The 19999-nt window shown below is 43.3% G+C and overlaps 1 protein-coding gene across 3 annotated transcripts; it reads right to left on the bottom strand.

Annotated features, from left to right (window-relative positions):
• Positions 1-1169: 1169 nt before the first annotated feature.
• Positions 1170-19686, bottom strand: srlb (sarcalumenin b). 3 transcript variants are annotated; one of them, XM_086134009.1, is made up of 7 exons: positions 19584-19686; positions 9642-9737; positions 9204-9299; positions 7300-7335; positions 5174-5290; positions 4851-5084; positions 1170-4785 (listed from the first exon to the last, which is right to left on the bottom strand). In XM_086134009.1, exons 1-7 carry the CDS (start codon positions 19669-19671, stop codon positions 3974-3976), a joined length of 1479 nt encoding a protein of 492 aa, XP_085990135.1. In that variant the 5' UTR covers positions 19672-19686; the 3' UTR covers positions 1170-3973. The 3 variants fall into 3 exon arrangements, with proteins under 3 accessions (XP_085990135.1, XP_085990133.1, XP_085990134.1); XM_086134007.1 differs by lacking the exon at positions 7300-7335 and having other exon boundaries at positions 19584-19653; XM_086134008.1 differs by lacking the exon at positions 7300-7335 and having other exon boundaries at positions 9642-9734; positions 19584-19650.
• Positions 19687-19999: the final 313 nt, after the last annotated feature.

The raw sequence follows: 19999 nt of genomic DNA, 5'->3' as shown, positions 1-19999 counted from the left end.
GAGTTATTGCCCCATAATCTTTAAGTTACACGTCTAAGGTATAATATAAAGGCAGAAAAATGATCAGAAGGGCCAGTAAATTATTCAAGTTATCACTATCCCACCACATAACGCCTCCCCACTTCCAGTCAGGACAAAGTTGTGGTGCAATGCAGGTCTTATATATAAAGAGCATGGTTTTAAAAAAATAGTCGTGAGAGAGCATGGATCAAGAGGCTATTTGGAATTAATTCAAGAGGTGGGCAACCCACTGCCTGTGGGCCCTATATCCATCCATATGCGACCTGTTAAAGCATTTTCTGTGGCCCTGCAATGCCATTCTAAAAAAAAATCTCATCAATATTTTAGCCGCATTTATACAACAGAGTTCTGACTAATCAATTTGATTGGACAGGAGTCATGATTGAATTTTTTAACTTGACATATTCAGCCTTTCTGGTGTTCCAAACCAGGAGTCATTTAACAGTACTGTGGATTCTTAAAAAGATTGCTTAGATGGACATTTTTAGAAATATTATATTTTATTTAAAAGGGGTATGCGGTTTTAAATCCACGAACAAGATTTGAATGTAGATTCACTTCACTCATTCCTACCCACCTCGAATCTGACCGCGCGACTCTTATACCTGGCCATTGTACTCATGACAATGCAAAGAACACAGTCCAGCAAAATAGCAATGCTCGCAATACTAAGCTAACGATACTGCAAGCATTGGGAGTATGACTTATTCATAAGAGAATGTTTTTATAACACAAAATGTATCGTTTGAAGTTTTAATTTTGGTGGAATGTACAGACAATTACAAATCAAAACGTTGTGATATATTTACCCGCACATAAACGTTGCTGATTGTGTTACTTCTGATTAATTTCAACTTCCTGAGGTCACTCCGTTCTGATTTTCTTCGCTAGTCTTATTGCCTGGTTTTTAGCAAATGACCGTCATTCGTATTTTCTCCCCATGGGTGGATATTCCAGAAATTTTCCACATCAGTGTTGATGTTGCCCCTTCGATGGTTAGCATATCCCCACAATTTGCTGCTGTATTTGTGTAAGGAGTCAAACAACAGATTAAATAAACAAACAAATCACAATTTTTTGTCACCTACTACGGTTTACTAATGGATGTCACTTGGATTGACTGTAAAAAGAACAAGCACAAACACGGATTAGACCTGGTCGATTAGAAATCTTTATTCTTGTCGATCAAGCTTCTAAATGGGTCTACTTGATCATTTTATACCAAAACAAAAATGGGACATAAATGCATTCCAAATCAAATTCACAGCTCAATTAAGATATTGAACAACAATAATCACCTTGACACACAACCACACATCGCTATTGCCTTGAAAACTATGTGTGAAGGGGCCCCTGATCTTTTTTTTTTCCTTTTACACGGCACTCTCTAGTGGACATACCTGAAATTGCAACATAAACATGAAACGTCCTGTCAAACACTCACACTCCAGTAAAAACTGGGAAAAAGAGTTGAGTTAGACTCACTTGGCATTTGGCCTCAGCGTTTAGATAGAGATACACCAGTGGTTGGTAATGGAGGAGTTGGGCAGCGGGTTGGGCTCCAAGGGGTGCTACTCGTCATTGTATAATCATGCATCAGAATCAGGGGCGGGGATCCTTCTTCCGGTCGTTCTGATTTTATAAGTTCCTCTGAGGTTGTAGTTGTTTTGAGAAATTCTGTCAAATGCTCCCTCTGTGGACCGTAAATGGCCCACGGGGTGTCGGTTCCCCGGTCCTGATCGAGGGCGATTGTTGTACAATGAGTTCCATTTACTACACCACTTTAAAATGTCTCATTTAACTCATTCACTCCCAAAGACGTTTTTAAACGTCTTTTCAGACTTGGTCTAGAATTGGCTGGTACTGAATGAGTTTTAAGCAGCGCACACACATAATTGATCATTTGGCCTGGTTTGTGTATTTTGGCTCTTTTCAGCTCAAAGTCGTCAAAGGCCAAATTGTCAGATGTCTCTGAAACGTTATCTTAATTAATTATCGTACGGTGTAGGGTAAGTAAGAGTGATTTTTCATACCTTATCAGGAAATTGGTTTTGGGCCGACAAGGGTAACCTGTTCAATATTCACGACTGCAGATACAACACGACAGACATCTGGTTTGGGGAAGGTGAACTCAGAATTAGTGCTGTAGATATAGTTATGTGTGTGATGTCGTGTCTTGGTCATCTCGAGTACCCTACACACACACACTGTAAGTGCAGTAAGCACACGCTTGTCCATTTTTTCCTTGTCATATGTGGGATCACCCACATTTTCAAATTTTGTTAAGATGTTAAAAATCGGCGGCCCGGTAGTCCAGTGGTTAGCACGTCGGCTTCACAGTGCAGAGGTACCGGGTTCGATTCCAGCTCCGGCCTCCCTGTGTGGAGTTTGCATGTTCTCCCCGGGCCTGCGTGGGTTTTCTCCGGGTGCTCCGGTTTCCTCCCACATTCCAAAAACATGCATGTCAGGCTGATTGGACGCTCTAAATTGTCCCTAGGTGTGAGTGTGGGCGTGGATGGTTGTTCGTCTCTGTGTGCCCTGCGATTGGCTGGCAACTAATTCAGGGTGTCCCCTGCCTACTGCCCGGAGATGGCTGGGATAGGCTCCAGCACCCCCCGCGACCCTAGTGAGGATCAAGCGGTTCGGAAAATGGATGGATGGATGTTAAAAATCACTGTGTGTGTGTGTGTGTGTACCTTGCTTTACCGGCCAGACATCAAACAATTTCTGCCACTGACCGAGGAACCCCCTGTGTTCCCTGAATGCTTCACACAGTCATGAAGAAAGGAAGTAGGCAAGCACTTCTAGGAAATTCGCCAAGGTAGGTTTGTATAAGAGCTCATAGCCAGACTCGAACTGTCGACAGGGATCAGGGATCAACTTCAGAGTGATCCGCTTTCTCCATCTCTATCCTTTGCCCCCCCTCCAGAGAAGCAGGTAGTCTACATACAACGACCATTGGAAGGTCTGCACACACGCACGCAACGAATAAATAGATTGGCACATGGGGGAAAAAAAAAGCTAACCACATCTTTTTGGTGTGGTTCTTTGTGGTCATTCAGGTAGAAAAAAAAAGCTGGGAAGCTTACTAATCGAAGGATAACATCATTCATAACATTATAGGATCTGATCATCTGAACAGGCAAGTTGGCAGCAATAAAAAGACAATAAGACCAGGTTAAAAAAAAACAAAAAAAAAAAAACAATAACCCCACTCTGAAGACTCTGATGACCGCTTGAGCTCTGCTTCCGTCACATTTCACAGATTGTCAACACGCGAGACCAACGGGGGTAGATGAAAATTGAATGGCCTCGTTGGTTGCCTGGTAGGTTCGGAAATACTCTGAGTTTATTGGACATGCACCAAAAAGTTAAGAAAGGCCTCTAATGTCATGCAAGCTTAATAATAACTGTTAGTCTCAAACTATATCCAAAATCGAAGCTTGTATAGCACCCAAAAAAAGACTGCTTCAAAGTCTGAAGCATTTTGGAATTGACCTGCTGTAAAAGCTGTTTTTCCCCCTCCTCAGGATATTACAACACAAACTGACGACCCCTCTTTCTAGTTTCTGTTTTATTCGCATACAAGTGGGCTGCTATCGGACTGGCTGTTCCTCCCGTTTTTGCGCATCAGTGCCCCCCCACCCAAAAAAAACAACAAAACTTTCCAGACAGTCCAGTATATTACCTCATCAACACTTGTATCCTTAAGCTGCCTTCCTCAGACAATGAGCCTCCCCTCCCACGATCTGTCTTATCCCCCAGTCCCCAAAACGGATCATCCCATGGTCACCTGAGGAAAATAAAGCTCTAATATCCGTTTCCTCGTCTCCTTGTTATTGCAGGTCTTCTGAATCAGGGTTGGCCCTACATCAGAGCCCTGTCTTTATCTTCACCTCCTCTGTCGCCTTCCTTTCCTTCCTCCCTCCTGCTCAAAGTGTCGTGCTTAATCTCAGTTCTTCCGGTAACGGTTTTTAGGCTTCTCTCCGCAGCCAGTGGCCTCGCAAGAAGACAGACCAGGCTGTTTGCCCGAGTTGATGCCGCTCAAGAGGGCGGGTAATTCATTGGTGATGGCCTTCTCGATCTTATCCAGCAGGCAGCCTCCAATGTAGGAGCACTGGGACGACAAAGGTTTGAAGGTGGTTATCGCGTTGATTCCGAAGAAGTCACGGTAGGCGTCGCGGTTGGGGAGATCAAACTTGCTAACGTTGGTCTTGGCAAGAATGGATTTGAATATGTAGAACTTGTCCGGGTCGTCCACGATCTCCTGAAAGACCAGTTCCGGGTCGCTGAAGAAGCTCATCTTCTCCTTGAAGGTCTGGACGTAGCGGTCCACCAAGAGGCCGTGGATGCGAACGCGGATGCCATGCTGGCGGATGAACGCGATCTTGTTCTCCATGCGGTTTTCAATCACCTGGTTGAGATCCTCCAGTAGGGAGATCTCCTCCCGCTTGAAGAGGTCGCGACTGGTGTCCGGAGCGTAATCGTATGGCCAGAAGGAGCTGACATAGACACGGGGGGGCTCTGTCACATTGATGAGCGGGGCCAAGCTCCAGAAAAGCGCTCCGTATACTCGCATCAAATCCTGGGTGGCCAGGTTGTCGGCCTTGTTGAGGATAATGCGAATCTGTGACTCGCGCCCCTTCAGTTGACGGAAAAGCATCTCCAGCTCCAATCCGACATCCAGCTTGGTGGGATCGAAAACCACAAAGATCAGATCCGCTCGGTCGATGAACCACTGGCAGACATCATTGAAGGGGTAGCCTGGACGGAAGACAACGAATTCACAGATGGTTTCTCGGCCACGTGTGGCCCGAATCTGACTTTACCTCTCTCCTGCTGCTTGCGGTTCTCGATGATTCCCGGCGTGTCCACAAAAGTAACGCGTTCCAGCAGCTTGTGGGGCATCTCGATCCCAATCAGTTTTTCCAAGAAGTTTTGCCCAAATTTCTCCAGAGGGGAGAAGGAGCGAGAGCTGTCCGCCGCCATCACGATGCCCTCCACCGAGCGGATCTTTTCGCCGTGCATTATGACGGTGAACTCAGAGGTAGTAGGCTCAGCTCCTGATGATTCCGGATCAATTGCAACAATTAGCACAACTTGTATCGGATCACCCACAAAATGAACTATTGATGAATGTCTGGCTGGCAACCTGTGTAGAGCTGGTAGGGGCTGTCATTCAAGCCCAGGAGGTAATTAATCATGGAGGACTTTCCTACACTCCACGGTCCCAGGAACAAAACCATGGGCTTGGATGTGATTTCTCCATCTGTGGGACAAAGGACAAAGAAAGGTCTTGCTTACATCCATGATACCGAGTCCAGGAGCACAGAGGTCCCAAACCTTTTCTCCCACCAGGGACCGTTTCTGACTTACATGCTATGCTTTATTTTTTTCTCAATCTATATGTGGGGGTTTGATGTTGTCATATGCATTTATTTGCAGGAGTGTTTGCAAGTAGATGTTTATGAAATCGTTTTGAATTCATCTTGTAAGCGTGTTTAGGTGAACAATTCTTTTAACACAAAAAGACTGAGGATGGGTTGAAATTTTGACAGAGAACCTTGCATGTCTATTCACATATCATAAATATAACCCTTACTCACTTCAAGCAGGAATATCAAATGCCAATAATCAGTTCTCATTTGAGATTTTTTTTCTTCTTCCTCTCAGCAAAATCAACTGGAGCCTGATTAATGGTTGTTTCTGAAAGATTATCTGAGCCATTTTCCTGTACGAGCAATTTTTCCTCCCAGATCAGGTCTATAATGATTAAAGCCAACAACCTGAAATGATAAACATGTCCAATACAGTATTTACAATTGGAAATGCAGATTAGTTCAGCCAAGCGGGCCAAGCCACATACTCTGTGACTGGGATATAAAGTCACCATGTAGGAAGCAAAACTTAGGTTGGACATAAAAAGAGGAGTTGTGTTAAGTATTTGTGTCATTTGCCACAATCACAATGACAAGGAGAAACGTATGGTTACTAAATAAGCTAACATTTAGCCCAGCTTCTCTACTCTTTCTTCTTTGTATTTGGCAGTGCGGGTGCTTTGCGGCACCATGCTCCCTCTTACAGGTCAGTCTTGGTACTACAGTAGACATCTGGTTTGGTGGAGATTGTCAGTGGCGACATGGTTGTAATGTGTGTGTCGAGGCTCACGCACACACACTAGCACGCACGCACGCACGCACGGACGCACGCACGCACACGAGAGCGGTAAGAGCATATTTTTTGATATTTTGAAATTTGCATTTGATGCAAAAAATCTGGACACGTGTACTTCACTCAACACCTTAACCTCAATTGTAAGGCAATAGAACCATGAGCGTGATCCATGACCTGAACACTAATAATAATGAAAAAACTATTTTGTCACCTGAAACTAAACACCGGTTTGCTGGATACTTATTAAGAATAATTCAAATAATATATCAACATTTGATGTCACGCATTTACTTTGATACTTTCCGGTCTATAAAGCATTAACCCAGAAGAGGGTTGGGGAACCTTTGCCCAGGGGTCGTTTCGTATGTGTGAAAAATGAAGAAATGTAAAATTTATGTCACATATCACAAGTATTTGTGGGTTTATTTGTATTTTGGTTTCTTGCTTCATTTGTTCTTTGGTTGTGTGTGTTTTCAGAACTGCATGACGGGCCAGATCCACAGTAGGTTTCCCACCCCATGATCCAGACTAAAGAAAGCTCCAATACAGGGCAGGCAAAGAGAAATGATTCAAGGCTATGAAGCAGTTTTAAAAGCACGAAAAAACTCCCCATCATTAAATGCTGCACTATAGTGTCTAAAAAGCAGTAAATCAGGAGCACAAATCTGCAATGCAAGTAGCGCTTTACCTAGCAGTGTGACATTGTGTGTGGGTATGGGTGTGGGTATTGGTGTTGGTGTTCAGTCGTTGTGGCCCAAACCTCAATTAATTCAGCCAAAAAATGAGCAAGACTATTTTAGTCTCTTTATCCAAACCCATTCATACTTTGCTCAAGCCAGAAGTGCACATGCAAGCCCCACGCATTTTGCACCATCACAAGAAATATTTGTTTTTCTTTTAAACTGGCCACTACATTACGTACACTGGCTGCACAAGTCAATGGGATGTAGTCCGAGAACTGCACAGCGCTCTCATTTTGGATGTCACGTGACTGTGTACCTAACATTGTGGCCGGTGATGTCAAGGCAAATGAGAGGGGTGGGCCAGGAAGGGGTTGAGCACTTGAGGCAGTGCCATGCACAGGTAAGCCCCAGCCGCACCCACCTGTGGCTGCGTCGCCCAGGGTTCGTCCAGGGTAGGCTGTTAGGTGGAGGGATGGGGAAGGGGAGCCAGGACAGTGAGGAGAGCACGGTCAGGGAGGAAGAGTATGAATGGGTGGGAGATCCTGGATGGACTCTTGCTATTCATACTTTGAACTATCAGGGCTTGAGACCAACTTTTTGCACTGGGTGCACCCAAATTTTCCACTGCATCAGATTCAACACCGCACTGTTATAGGTTCACTCCTTATTTTACCCAAATTGCTGCCTGTCTTCTAAGGCAATATTGACTGTGAAATAATTGACTAAGTAACCTGCAGGGTCTTAACTTAACTTTCAAGACGTCACTCGTTCATCATCTGCAGCTATTTGACTCTATTTCTGATAGGCGTAAGTCGCTCGTCTAGGCCTGTCACAGTAAGACATTTTTTAGAACGATATATTCGCCCCGAAACGAAAATATGTTTTGATGTTGTTTTTTTATGCTATCCCTAACATCTTAAATCAAGTATATCAATTTTTAAGTGCAAATAACGTTTTATTCAAAAAAAAAAAAAGTGAATATTGGCATTGAAATGCAGAACAAATAAACGACATACCGGCTGGATTACTGTCATGCACTTTACTTTGGAGTCAGCCAATCCTCCATGAAGCATCTCCAGTTGGTCCAGAATGCTGCTGCTCGCCTCTCGACTGGTACTCGTAAGAGGGAGCACATAACTCCTACTCTGGCATCCCTTCACTGGCTCCCTATACATTTTAGAGTTCTTTTTAAGATCCTATTATTTGTTTTCAAATCTTTAAATGGCCTCGCTCCACCCTCTCTGAGCTCCTCCGCCCCTACATACAGTACGTGCCCGGCGCCTCAGGTCTGTGGACCAGACATTATTAGAGGTACCAAGAACTAAGTGGAGGCTCAGAGGGGATCGAGCCTTTTCTGTTGCTGGTCGCTCTCTTTGGAATGACCTCCCACTGAACATTCGGCAAGCCCCCTCACTGCCCATCTTTAAAACGTGTCTCAAAACTCATCTGTATTCTTTGGCATTTGACTCGGCATGACTCAGACTTGATCTTAGTTTTACTGTTTTGTGCTTTCTACTGTCCTCGTTATTCATTTATTCTTTTATTATTGTAGATATGATATTTGCTCCATGTACAGCACTTTGCATACAGCGATGGCTGTTTTAAAGTGCTCTAAAATACAGTTGAGTCGAGTCGAGTTGAGATACCTCAGATGGATTACAAGTATAACAGACTGTTCACAAACATTGCATTTAGGCAAATATTAAACATGTGGTCGTGGTACAGTGTGGAGTGTCACCTCGGAAATTTGGTCGCACTGTGGTCCAACCATATTTATTTGTGTGTTTGTTTATTTATTTGTTTGTTTTTTGCTTTTTAGGGGCATTGAAAAATAAGGGTGACCGTGAATTTGTCTCAGTCTAGAGCCCTGACTATGGAAAAACACTTTTCAAAAGTGATTTTGAGGCTTCGATGCAGAAAAGTCATTTAAAAAGACAGACTTTTTAAATGTATTTTTGTAAGTGGAATGAAAGGAATGAAAAGATGCACTTGAATACATTAAGATATGATTGAAAATCCAATGCTAGGAGTGGGGAACATTTTTCAATTCATGACAACCACAATTCATATATCATGATCATTTATATTCCTGAGACCCTCTCAGACTTTTACGATAGCAAAGTGGGCCAAACTAAATAGTTTGTATGGCGCGTCTGCTGCGCATTCCCCACCCCAGCACGAAGAAGGAAGTAAATTAATCAAATAGCTGAAGGTGTAAAAATGTGTTCCAAACTAACCGGTCGCCATAGCAACCCCAAGAAAACAGACCCGCACCACACAACACAACAAAAACAAGATAAACGTCCTGAAGGCCTTTGGCGGCACCTGAGATCTCGTGTTGCCTCAGCTCGTTGTACTTGTAGGCCTGCTCCATGGGCTTGATGGAGGAGTGGTAGATCTTCCGCAGCCTCTGCACAGCCGCTGAAGAAACAAGACAACAGTGGATGACTTTGCATTCCCTTCCACGGGAAAAGACGCCAATGGTGTGGCACAATCACATCAGCGTCTATTGAAACCTACGAGTTGCAGTTGACATGAAAACATCACAAAATCTTCAACACTGGGCAGGTAAGACTCACTAGCTGAGTAAGTGCTACTGTTTTTGTTAGCAACAGCGTTCAACCGGGTACAGCCATTACATCACGCAGACGTCTAGTCGAGGTAGGCGAATATTTGAGCGGTGTGCACATTTCTTCATCAGAGCAAGCCCAATAGCACCACCTGCTGGATGCGCTGCGTTTGAGCGGGCGCTCAATTTCTCACCTGCATAGTCTGCTGCTTTTTCCTCTGTGGCGAATCGAAGAGTCTCCTCGATGTGGGATCTATCTCGGAGGACGGACGTGAAGTCTTCCTCTTCTTCTGTGAAACAGAGCAAGGTCAATTATGTACAAGCGCGTTCCAACAATGGAGAACTTGAGGCAAATTACTACGCGTTGACCATCGGCACCAAAGCACAGGCCGTCCTGTGAGTGATGATTAAAAGCCACATTTAATTTACATGATTAGCATTTTGGAGTCTTTTCTAATCATCTTTTTGTTGTTGTTGTCGTTGTTGCCAGCATCTAGTATTTTCCTCGTTTTACCTCCTGGATGCCCGTTTTTCGGTAGAGCAAGAGTTTATTGATTTACTCATTCCAAATGGTCTTTTCTCCACTACCCAATTGCTTGTTTTCCACTCGTTCGAAGCTCTCGGGTCCGACGGATTCATCACCGATCCACATATAGATTCCTGGAAATAAATTGCTGATCTCTTGTCAGATATTTGTCTGTTACATTTACATTTCCAACGACAAAACAGATGGCCTTGTGCTTGTAAGTTTTGATTTACAGTGTAAGAGAAGTGTTCATGCGTCCATTTTCTGGACCGCTTATCCTCATTAAAAGTGGAGGATATTGGCAAGTGCAACATGGGGTGGCATTCTTGGTTGATAGTGACATTGGGGCCAATCCAAGGTGAGTTGAGGCACGAGGTCAACTGGTCGTCAGCTAATCGCAGACCAAATATAGACAAACAACCATTCACGCTCACATGCAAACCTACGGACGATTCCCGAGAGCTAATATGCATGTTTTTGAAATGTGGAAGGAAACTAGAAAACCCACATAAGGAGGAACATACAAACTCCACATGTAGAAAGGCCGGCGGTAGACTCGAACCCAGGACCAGATAACCTCTAATCCACCATGCTGCCCCCATGATATCAAACAGAATGCAAATTTGCATAATCTTCCTATGATCTCTAACTGTCCGTACAGTTCGTACGGCTGTACCTAATCAAGTGCCCAGTGAGCGCACATGTGAAGGGGAGTGAGAGAATCCCTCGTGTCACGTCCAGTTTAGAAGCTCTCGGATGACTTAGCTCACAGCTGTTATTACGCGCCGCTCTTAATTTAGAAAGCAACCTCCTGAAAATAAACAGACATTTGTTTGGTATCACAATGGGCTTTACAGCAAAGATAAGAGAGCACGATGATGTGCCCTCATCTGTCTTTTCTCAGCTATACTTAGCCTCACACCACAGACTATGGTGGAGGGGGGCATTGTGTGCACAGGTTTTAGCACGCCTCAGGCAAACCGAGGTGTGTGTGTGTGTGTGTGTGTGTGTGTGTGTGTGTGTGTGTGTGTGTGTGTGTGTGTGTGAGAGTGAGTGAGAGAGAGAGAGAGAGAGAGAGAGAGAGAGAGATTCGGGAAGTTGAGCATAGCGAGGCGCGGTAGGGGGAAGACAGTCTGGCCGACATGAGCCAAACATGCAGTGGGTGCACATCCAATGGCAGCTTTTAGGTGTGGCGTAAGTTCGTCGAGGAAGGACGGGGGCACCGCTGATTCTCCCTAAGTCAAGCTGCTAAAAATAAGCCTGGCTAATGTTTCCAATAATACAACGTGACAACAAGAGAAACAAGAGGGAGACGAGAGAGGGACCAGAATAAAATCAAAAGAGTCATGTAGTTAGCAACCGTAACATATAGCGGTCAGATGGAAGCTTTGCCAAGAAAGATTGTGGCCATCTTTGTATTAAATCATACCTTATCATCTTGTACCATACTGTATTAGACCATACCATATTACATAATACCATTTCATGGTACCATGTTGTACTCCACCGTATCATACAATATCATATTGTACCGTAACGTATTTTATAGTCTGATTTAATTCCAAATTATACCATATTGTACTGTACTGTACTACACCATACTACGCCAAAAACAAAATGTATACCATATATTGTACTATAACACATACGGTAACAACAAATCAGACTGTCCAATATCATCTTGGATTACATTATATAGCTTGGACCGTATCACATTTTACTGTACCATATGTTGTACCATTTAATGGCATCATTTCGTACTATACCGTATCATTTTGTTCCAGATTGCATGTCATGCCATATTCCACCATATCTTCCTCTGCCATATTGTATTGTACCAGAATGCATATTAGTCGTTCAATAGCATCTCGAATTGGACCGCACCACATTATATCATACATAGACCTGCAGCGTATCATACAGTATAATATCATTCATCCATCCTTCATACCTATCATAATTATATCGGATCATTCAGGACCATATCATATTTCGTTCCGTGTAATATCAAGTATTGCCACGTATTGTGGGAATTTCTCCATTGTGAGACTATTAAAGGTTTTCTTATCTTATGTCGTGCTGTATTGTACCGTAACATACCAGATGACGTTGTATAATAGTATCCCAAATCACACTGCAGTACCATATTGTTACTGTATCGTATCATATCATATTGTATCAAATATTTGGTACCGTATCATAATGCACCATACTGTATCATCGTTTTCCATATATTACACCATACCAACCGTTAGACGGCTCACTTCATAAGTTGACACCACATGAGAGGTGTCCACCTGTAGAACACAGTGCTCACTCCAAAACCCCTTGTTCATATCCTTCCCAAGCACACATGCGTATCTTTTCACGCGGGCCTCCTGAGTGGACCTCAAGTCAACGTGTTGAGGCCTTCCGAACTACTCTACATCGAGAAAGATCACAGGGCCTTGTTGCTCGCGGATGGCAGGGCCTTGCATCAGCGCGCAGAACGAAGCCCGCAGGCGCCAGGGGAGTTGAACACCCGACATTTGGGGCCCGGGACCGTGTGTTGTCGCCAAGGCCGTTGCCACACGACGGCATTCACTAGCGGAAAACATTCTGGCAGGCATCGGCACAACCGGATGGAATGCTCAAGCTCAAGTCATGTCTCAACTTTAGAAGCTCACCGTCATCTTTTGGAAACGGATTCAACATAATGTGGTTGGTAATGTACGTAAAATTTACACCATATAGTCACATAGCCTTCACATATGTATATGTATAATACATGATTGAAGTGAATTCGTGGCCTTTTAATATGGAGTGCCAACCAAAGTGGTATCTTGACTTATGAGGTCTGAACTCAAATTTTCCTAATTGAAATGAATGGAATTTCCATTTTTCCATTCTAGCCCCGGCCCCCCAAATAAAAATTGTCAGGTGTTTACAAATAAGAAAGAGTACAATATTGTACTTCATAAAAATAAACAGTAGATAATAATAAAAGAACAACGAATGATCCTAAAATTGGATTCAAATTATCATCATCATAGCCCTTTAAGAATGGAAAAGGAAATTAACCTGAGCGTGCGTACATAAATTACTTCAAGAACTGTTGTGGCGCTTGTTTTGCAATTCTTTATTAAATACAAAAAATGTGTTGATAAATACTTGATGTTTATCTTAATGTTTCTGATGAGGCTCTGCATTAACCATGATCATAATAAGCACTGTTTATTTTACAAAGTAAAATATTAAAAATGAATGTAACCATTTCGTGCACCAATAATGATAACCAGTAACCTGATAACACGATAAGCTGTCCACTGTAATGACCGCTGTCCCTGAAAGGGTGAAATGAAATATAATCTTCACATTCTTGTTACTTTTGATGTCAATTCAGTGAGGCAGGTGGTATGGTGGTGTATAGTTACACCACATTAATTGGCCAAATTTGAGCCTGATTTCTTCCTTGCAATCAAAGTCAGCAGAGGCCCGATTATTGCATCTCTTTGAAAAATGATCCTGACTATCTGTGGTGTGTTCATTCAAAGTGATCATCCTCTCCAATCTGCTTGGAGACTCCGATTGGAACAATCACAAAATCCTTTGGCCAAGTCACAGATTGTGATTGGTCATCCAAGTACACCACACATTATAATTTTTAATCCGTTTAAAAACTTTTTTTTTTACTCTTGTCCTCTGTGTGTTGATTACATTAAAAAAAAAAATCGCCCAGGACTTGATCAAGCGAGAGGCAGATAAATACATTCTTATACAGCGGATGGATACGCGAACCCTAATAGCAGCCTTTAAACTAAAACCCTGTGGGATCAGGTTGCACTGCTGCACAGTGAAGGTAAATTAAATTAGAGTGACCACCACGAGCAACTGGCAGGTTTGTGGGGGTTCCACTGGATGAGGGACAGAGAATTTGTCTAAATTTAACCACATTCAAACGGATCTATTTAAAGCGAAATCTTTTTCCTATCCTGTTTTTAAATTATTTCTATGATCAAACTAATTACAGGAGACGAATGATGCTTTTTATTTTATTTTATTTTTTTACATGAAAACAGTTTCTAAGTGTCGTAATGACCTGTGACCTTTTTTGGACAAAATAGCACAATAAGAACGATTGATAGCTTTTACATGCATTAGCAGAGCCAAAAGTGTCAGGCTCAGACATGTAGAGGCTCATAAAGACAAAAGTATTCTCACGAGACAAGACAGGACTTTGCGTCTATGTGGCAAATGTGGCAGACACATCCCCAAAAGCAAATACCATCAGTATTGCCACCGTGGCAACGACTTCAGTCAAATATACCACTTAGCAGAGGCTAACGCTGTTCAGCTAATCCCTGGTTCGTTCCTGTTGATTCACCAAAAAACAAACAAAAAAAAAAAAACCTCCCGAAATTGTTCAACCCAAGCAGTCACATGAAAGTGGCTCTGGGCAAGTAAAATATTGCAGAGGAGGGGGCACATAGGACCACACACTTCCTAACCAGATGTATATAAAAAGAAAAAGCTATTTCAAATACAAACAAGGCGGCCCGGTAGTCCAGTGGTTAGCACGTCGACTTCACAGTGCAGAGGTACCGGGTTCAATTCCAGCTCCAGCCTCCCTGTGTGGAGTTTGCATGTTCTCCCCGGGCCTGCGTGGGTTTTCTCCGGGTACTCCGGTTTCCTCCCACGTTCCAAAAACATGCATGGCAGGCTGATTGAGCACACTAAATTGTCCCTGGGTGTGAATGTGAGTGTGCATGGTTGTTCGTCTCTGTGTGCCCTGCGATTGGCTGGCTACCGGTTCAGGGTGACCCCCGCTTAATGCCCGAAGACGGCTGGGATAGGCTCCAGCACCCCCCGCGACCCTAGTGAGGATCAAGCGGTTTGGAAAATGGATGGATGGATGAAATACAAACAAAATAAGTTGTTATGCAAAATATGTGCTCAGAATAGATTTCATTATTGAAAATACAATTTCAATGTATGAATAAAAGAGCCACTATCCTAACCCAAGACCATTGGATTGAAGCAAACAAGAATGTAATCAACACATTTGTATATTTTTTTCAGTGCAAAGGGCTCTCTTGCCTAAAAACGATACCATTCAAGAACAGCACAAAACTGCTCAACAAGAAACCAACAATAAGTTGAAGAACTCATTTTGTACATTATTTCACCAAAATTAACTCTAAAAATGTTATTATTATTGAGGTACTACGGTTGTCCTGCATCTCATTCTAAATCTGCAAAAAGTTATGTGGCCTAACCACATCGCAGTATAACGCAGTAAAAAATCCCTCTGAGGCTCAAATTAAGTTCTCGTAACAGGGAAAATCTGATACTTAGTTGTTGCAAATCTGCAACACCTGCCCTGAGAGGGTTAACCCAGCGCAACTTGGACATGTCTTCCATCTAGTGGTGAGTGTTGATATCACCACAATAAATTACTGTGTAATCATGCCTGAGAATTAGCATTTTTTCCTCCCAACATGTTTTCATATTAGGGATTTGTTCCTGTTTTTCCGCAGAATTGTTTCACCCATTTCATCCCGTTTGTCGTGGAAAAAGTACACTGTATATTGATCAGTGATTTGAAGAGGTGGGTTGTAAAATAAAAAAAACAAAACAGAGACACTACACAACAAAGAGATAAAATACCTCTACTTACGAATGTCTCTTCATATGAAATTTTCAAGTTATGAAACGTCTCAGCAGGAAAATATTGCCTCTTGTTATTAAAGAAATTTCAAGATACGAAAGGTAAAAATACAGGATGACTTGCTGGTCGCAGCTCCGAGTTTCCTGAATGCAACATACTTATAGCTGCTCTGCCATTGGCTATTACCGAGCATCTTGCTGGCATCCCATTGGCTAAGAGGGACCTCTACTTTACGAGTCTATGTGAGTAGATAGATGGTTATGCATGCATGCAGCGTTCTCGTCATTCGCCTCTCGGTCCGTGTTGATAGTGTTACGTAAAAGTGAATCACCCAGAAAAAGTGTTAACCAGTCGGGCGATTACTCACTCTGCTGATGTTTGCCTTGAACGTGGACTAAAGAGGGCAAAAAAACGATGAGGACACAGTTAAGAGTTCAATGACCATCATTTTTATTCTTGACTCTATTCTTTGTTTTTTACATTATGCACAAGTCTCATTTATTGTGCAACAATCGAATTGTAAACATGTATTTGTTACATATTTTGATGCATTTTTATGCATTAGGAAACATCTTTGTCTGAATTTGGGGGGTTTGTGGGGTGCTTGGAACGAATTAGGGCATTTACATGGAAAACGCATCTGAACTTACAAAATTTTCTAGTAAAGAAATTTCTTCCAGAACCAATTAATTGCGCAAGTCGAGGTACCACTGTATTTAAAAATAATTCAACAAGGGGCCACTCAGAGTGTGCCGCATGTGGCCCCCAATTGCCCATCCCTGGCCTAGATGATCACGTCAAGAGCCATTATCGTTCACTGACACATTTTCGGAAAGAGATAATTGGACTTTTACTCTTGATGGGTAGACGGGCACGCCACAAACCCAAATATTTGCATGTAAGACATCAAAAAGCCCATTTCCCAGAATATGCCCCTTTTCAATATTGTGGGCCTTTGCGAGCTGAATGCTTTTAGAATGACGTGGCACGGCGGCGGGCCGTGTATAGACGTGCGCTCCCACGTGTCGTGATGAGGAGAGGCCACGCTCGGATGGTAACAGGTGGCCCCGCTCATGGAGCTGGTACTCCCCCATAGGTCAGAAATAGCCTCACAATGGGTCAAGAGGCAGACACATCGGAGGAGGTGGAGGGCTTCCTATTTTAAGTTTGGACTCGCTGCGTGTGGACAACTAGGGAGACATCCACTCAATATTAATTCGACTTCTTCTACTTCCGTGTGCACAGAAATACTTCCTCTCCAACGAAACGATGCTACTGGCCCTAATGGAGCGCCTTACGTCACCCACAAAGTAACAAAGGGCGAAGGCTCTCACCGCCGAGGCGTTGATCTGACATCAGAGGACGCCATTGCTGTCCTTGGGAGGGGGTGGCTTGTCTTTAAGCCTCTATTTGCGCATCTTAACTTTGGTGGTGTTAAAACGCGGTGCAACACAAGAGCTGAGAGTCAAAGTGCCTTTTTAAAGCTGTGCGCGACACTATCACCGATTGCGGTCTTAGCTTGAATGGCAGCTAGCCTTTGGCTAGCTTGACTTCGGATGGGTTTTTATTAACTCGCTCGTTGAAAAAGGTCCATCTGCTTGAGAAACGGTGACAGGAAGCGTGAGAGCAATTTGACGATCAAGTTCGAGGGCTTCCCCACAAGGGGGCGCAAAGACGTCACTGATATGACACTGGAAGAACGTGCAGTGGTGCCTTGACAAATTCAAATCATCGATCACTATTGAAATGAACGCAACTGTTATTAATCTGTTCAAGCCTCGAAAAAAATAGTTGCATTACCTCGTTATATTATTACAAAATGGCCTTGCATTTGAAATGTTGTGTACTGTATGTATTTTCAGGATTCATGGAAAAAATGGCTAGCAAATATTTCAGTACAAAACTGTTGTCCAATTAATGTTAAGAGGTATTTGGAGAAAATAAATGCTTGAAATATTTGTTTGGATTGAATAAAAATAGCAAGATTTTTGACTAAAAAGAAATCTGTTTATCAAAGAACTTCAAAGAAACACTATTTGCCAGAGTGGGCTGCATCAAGTGATGTGATGGGGTGGATGTACGGTCGTCACATCTTGAATGTGAAGCATCAGCTCCACAACTATGTTTTCCCTTTTCTTTGACTTTTTGTGTGCAAAGCTAATTTATCACAAAAAAGTGTTAATTACCGGTAAGGTGCAATGAAGTGATGATTAAAGTCATGAACTAGTATTAAAAATAAAAAAAAAGTTAACAGCTGGACAATGAAAAAAAAAGCCACAATATAAAGTCAGACTTAGCCCACCTACAGCGCATTGGATTTACATTTAGTTTCAGACAGTAAACTTCAACTGGGAGCGACAATAAAAGACCTTGAGGCCTCTTTTCTGGTGAATTGTTCACCATCCAACAAGCAGCTACTTGTTGCTATACCGTCCTGCACTCTTCAGTAAACTTTTTTGACTGAAACTAAAAGACAAGGAGCAAGGAGGAAAATCTGGATCGGCAAGCCCTCTCACTCCAAGACTGCCGTCATAGGGATCTCCTGCTCATTCCACATTCCACTTGGGGGGCTCACATGGAAGGCTCAGCACCTTTCATTTTCCACTTCCACCCATGGTAGACATCAATTTTCCAATGGAGGTTACATAATGGTGCCGGTGCTGCTAATCAAAGGGCCAGGACGATGCCGTGAACAGAACAAGAAGGGAAACGACACGATGCTACCTCCTCATCTAAGCAAATAGCCACATTTACACGACATCTTGGACAGTGCCGAGGAATCTTGTTGGAGTGGAAAAGTCATCCAAGTAACCAGTGCTTACCATAAACACATCAGGCTTTAGTCAGCGGCAGATGCTTTTATGTGAGCATTTCCGTAATGCTTTTTAAAAAAACTTTTATTGAAGAAAAATAAAGATGTTCTTTTTGTGAATATTGTGCTGCAGTTGCAATCACCGATACTTTTTTTTCCCTTCCAAACACTAATTTAACTCTTTCAGGGACAGCGGTAACTCCAGTGGACAGCTTATCATGTTATCAGGTTACAGGGTGCACGAAAGGGTTAAAACTTATGATCTTATTGTATGTCTGATACCAAATCATTAAAAAAAAATGTTTTCAAAAAATATACAGTATATCTAAATAAATAAACAATCTGAGAGTGGCCTCTAATTTGAAGGAGTGTGCGAGCAAGTCTTCTTTTGACTTCTTCAAAGCGATGCTATACGATAGCCTCGAATGCTTTTCCCCAATGGTATGACGTTGGTATAGGCAAGCAGCACGAATGGGGGAGTAAGGTGGAGGGGGTGGGTTCGAGACACCTGTATGGCACTGCGGCCGAGCGGGCATGCACATCTAGTGTAGCCCCTCCTGCCGGGAGAAGGCATGTCCCTACATGGCCAACGGCTGGGAATAAATCGTGATTGTGACAGTGCAGAGTGACAGCAGCTGTGCAGCGTCTCTAAAGGCTAGCAATGGGGAGGCCAGGGTGGGAGGAGGAACTATAGTGGACTACAGTGTTGGGTTTCAGGACGCCTTCCAATCTTAGACACCTGACTGCCGCCTGGAATAAAAAGGCCCTGGCGATGGGCTGCTCGGAAGCTCAACGCCATCCCAAGGACGGGCAAGGGTGACGCACAAGGGCATGGCCCTGTGTGGATGGCTTGAGGCTGCGGGCGCAAGTGTGACACGCCAATGTTAGAAAGACCATCTAGAAGTTGCCGCGATCCCCCTCGACGCTATTACGACAGCAGGGGAGGGGGATGGCAGCGGAAGTCTCGGCAAATACATAAATCTACACGGAGTTAAATAGCGCCTCATGGTGGCATTCCGCCGCCAAGCTGTCTTGTAACTGAGCCACGGTGGAAGTTTCTAGATGGAACGCGCACACTGTCAATCACATTGCAGTCACATGACCCACATGTACGCATTGACAAGAAGAAGGGTGCTGTTAGGAGGTCTTACCTGCCGTGGCCTGCAAAAGCAGCAGGGAGACAAAGCAGCAGACGGAGATGATGCTACCCTTCATGGTGGCGGCCAGGAGACCTCTCATAGTCCCGCGCGCACTATATATACCAAGGAGGGAAGGTTAAAGGGCAGGCGGGCAGAAGGGGCGGGGCCTGGAGACTGGCAGCAGCTGTGTGTGTGTGTGGCGGTGTTGTTGCTGTTGTTAGAGTCACTGCAATCCCAAAAGGGAGCCTGTACGTGTACAAAGCAGGCTGGGATTTTTTGTTTTATGACAGTTCATTTTTATTTCGTTTTGACTTTAGGGAGTAAATTCCAGCTTGTTTTAATTACGGGTAGCTGTTTTACTTTACTTTTTATTCCTTTTAGTATTAGTTTTTCTTTTTTAACATATTGCACATGAAGTATTTGTCAAG

Source organism: Hippocampus guttulatus, chromosome 16 (genome assembly GCF_054856545.1).
Source record: "Hippocampus guttulatus isolate MCC_2025c chromosome 16, RoL_Hgut_1.0, whole genome shotgun sequence".
Taxonomy (NCBI): Eukaryota; Metazoa; Chordata; class Actinopteri; order Syngnathiformes; family Syngnathidae; genus Hippocampus; species Hippocampus guttulatus.
This window is presented reverse-complemented; position numbering and strand designations above follow the sequence as displayed.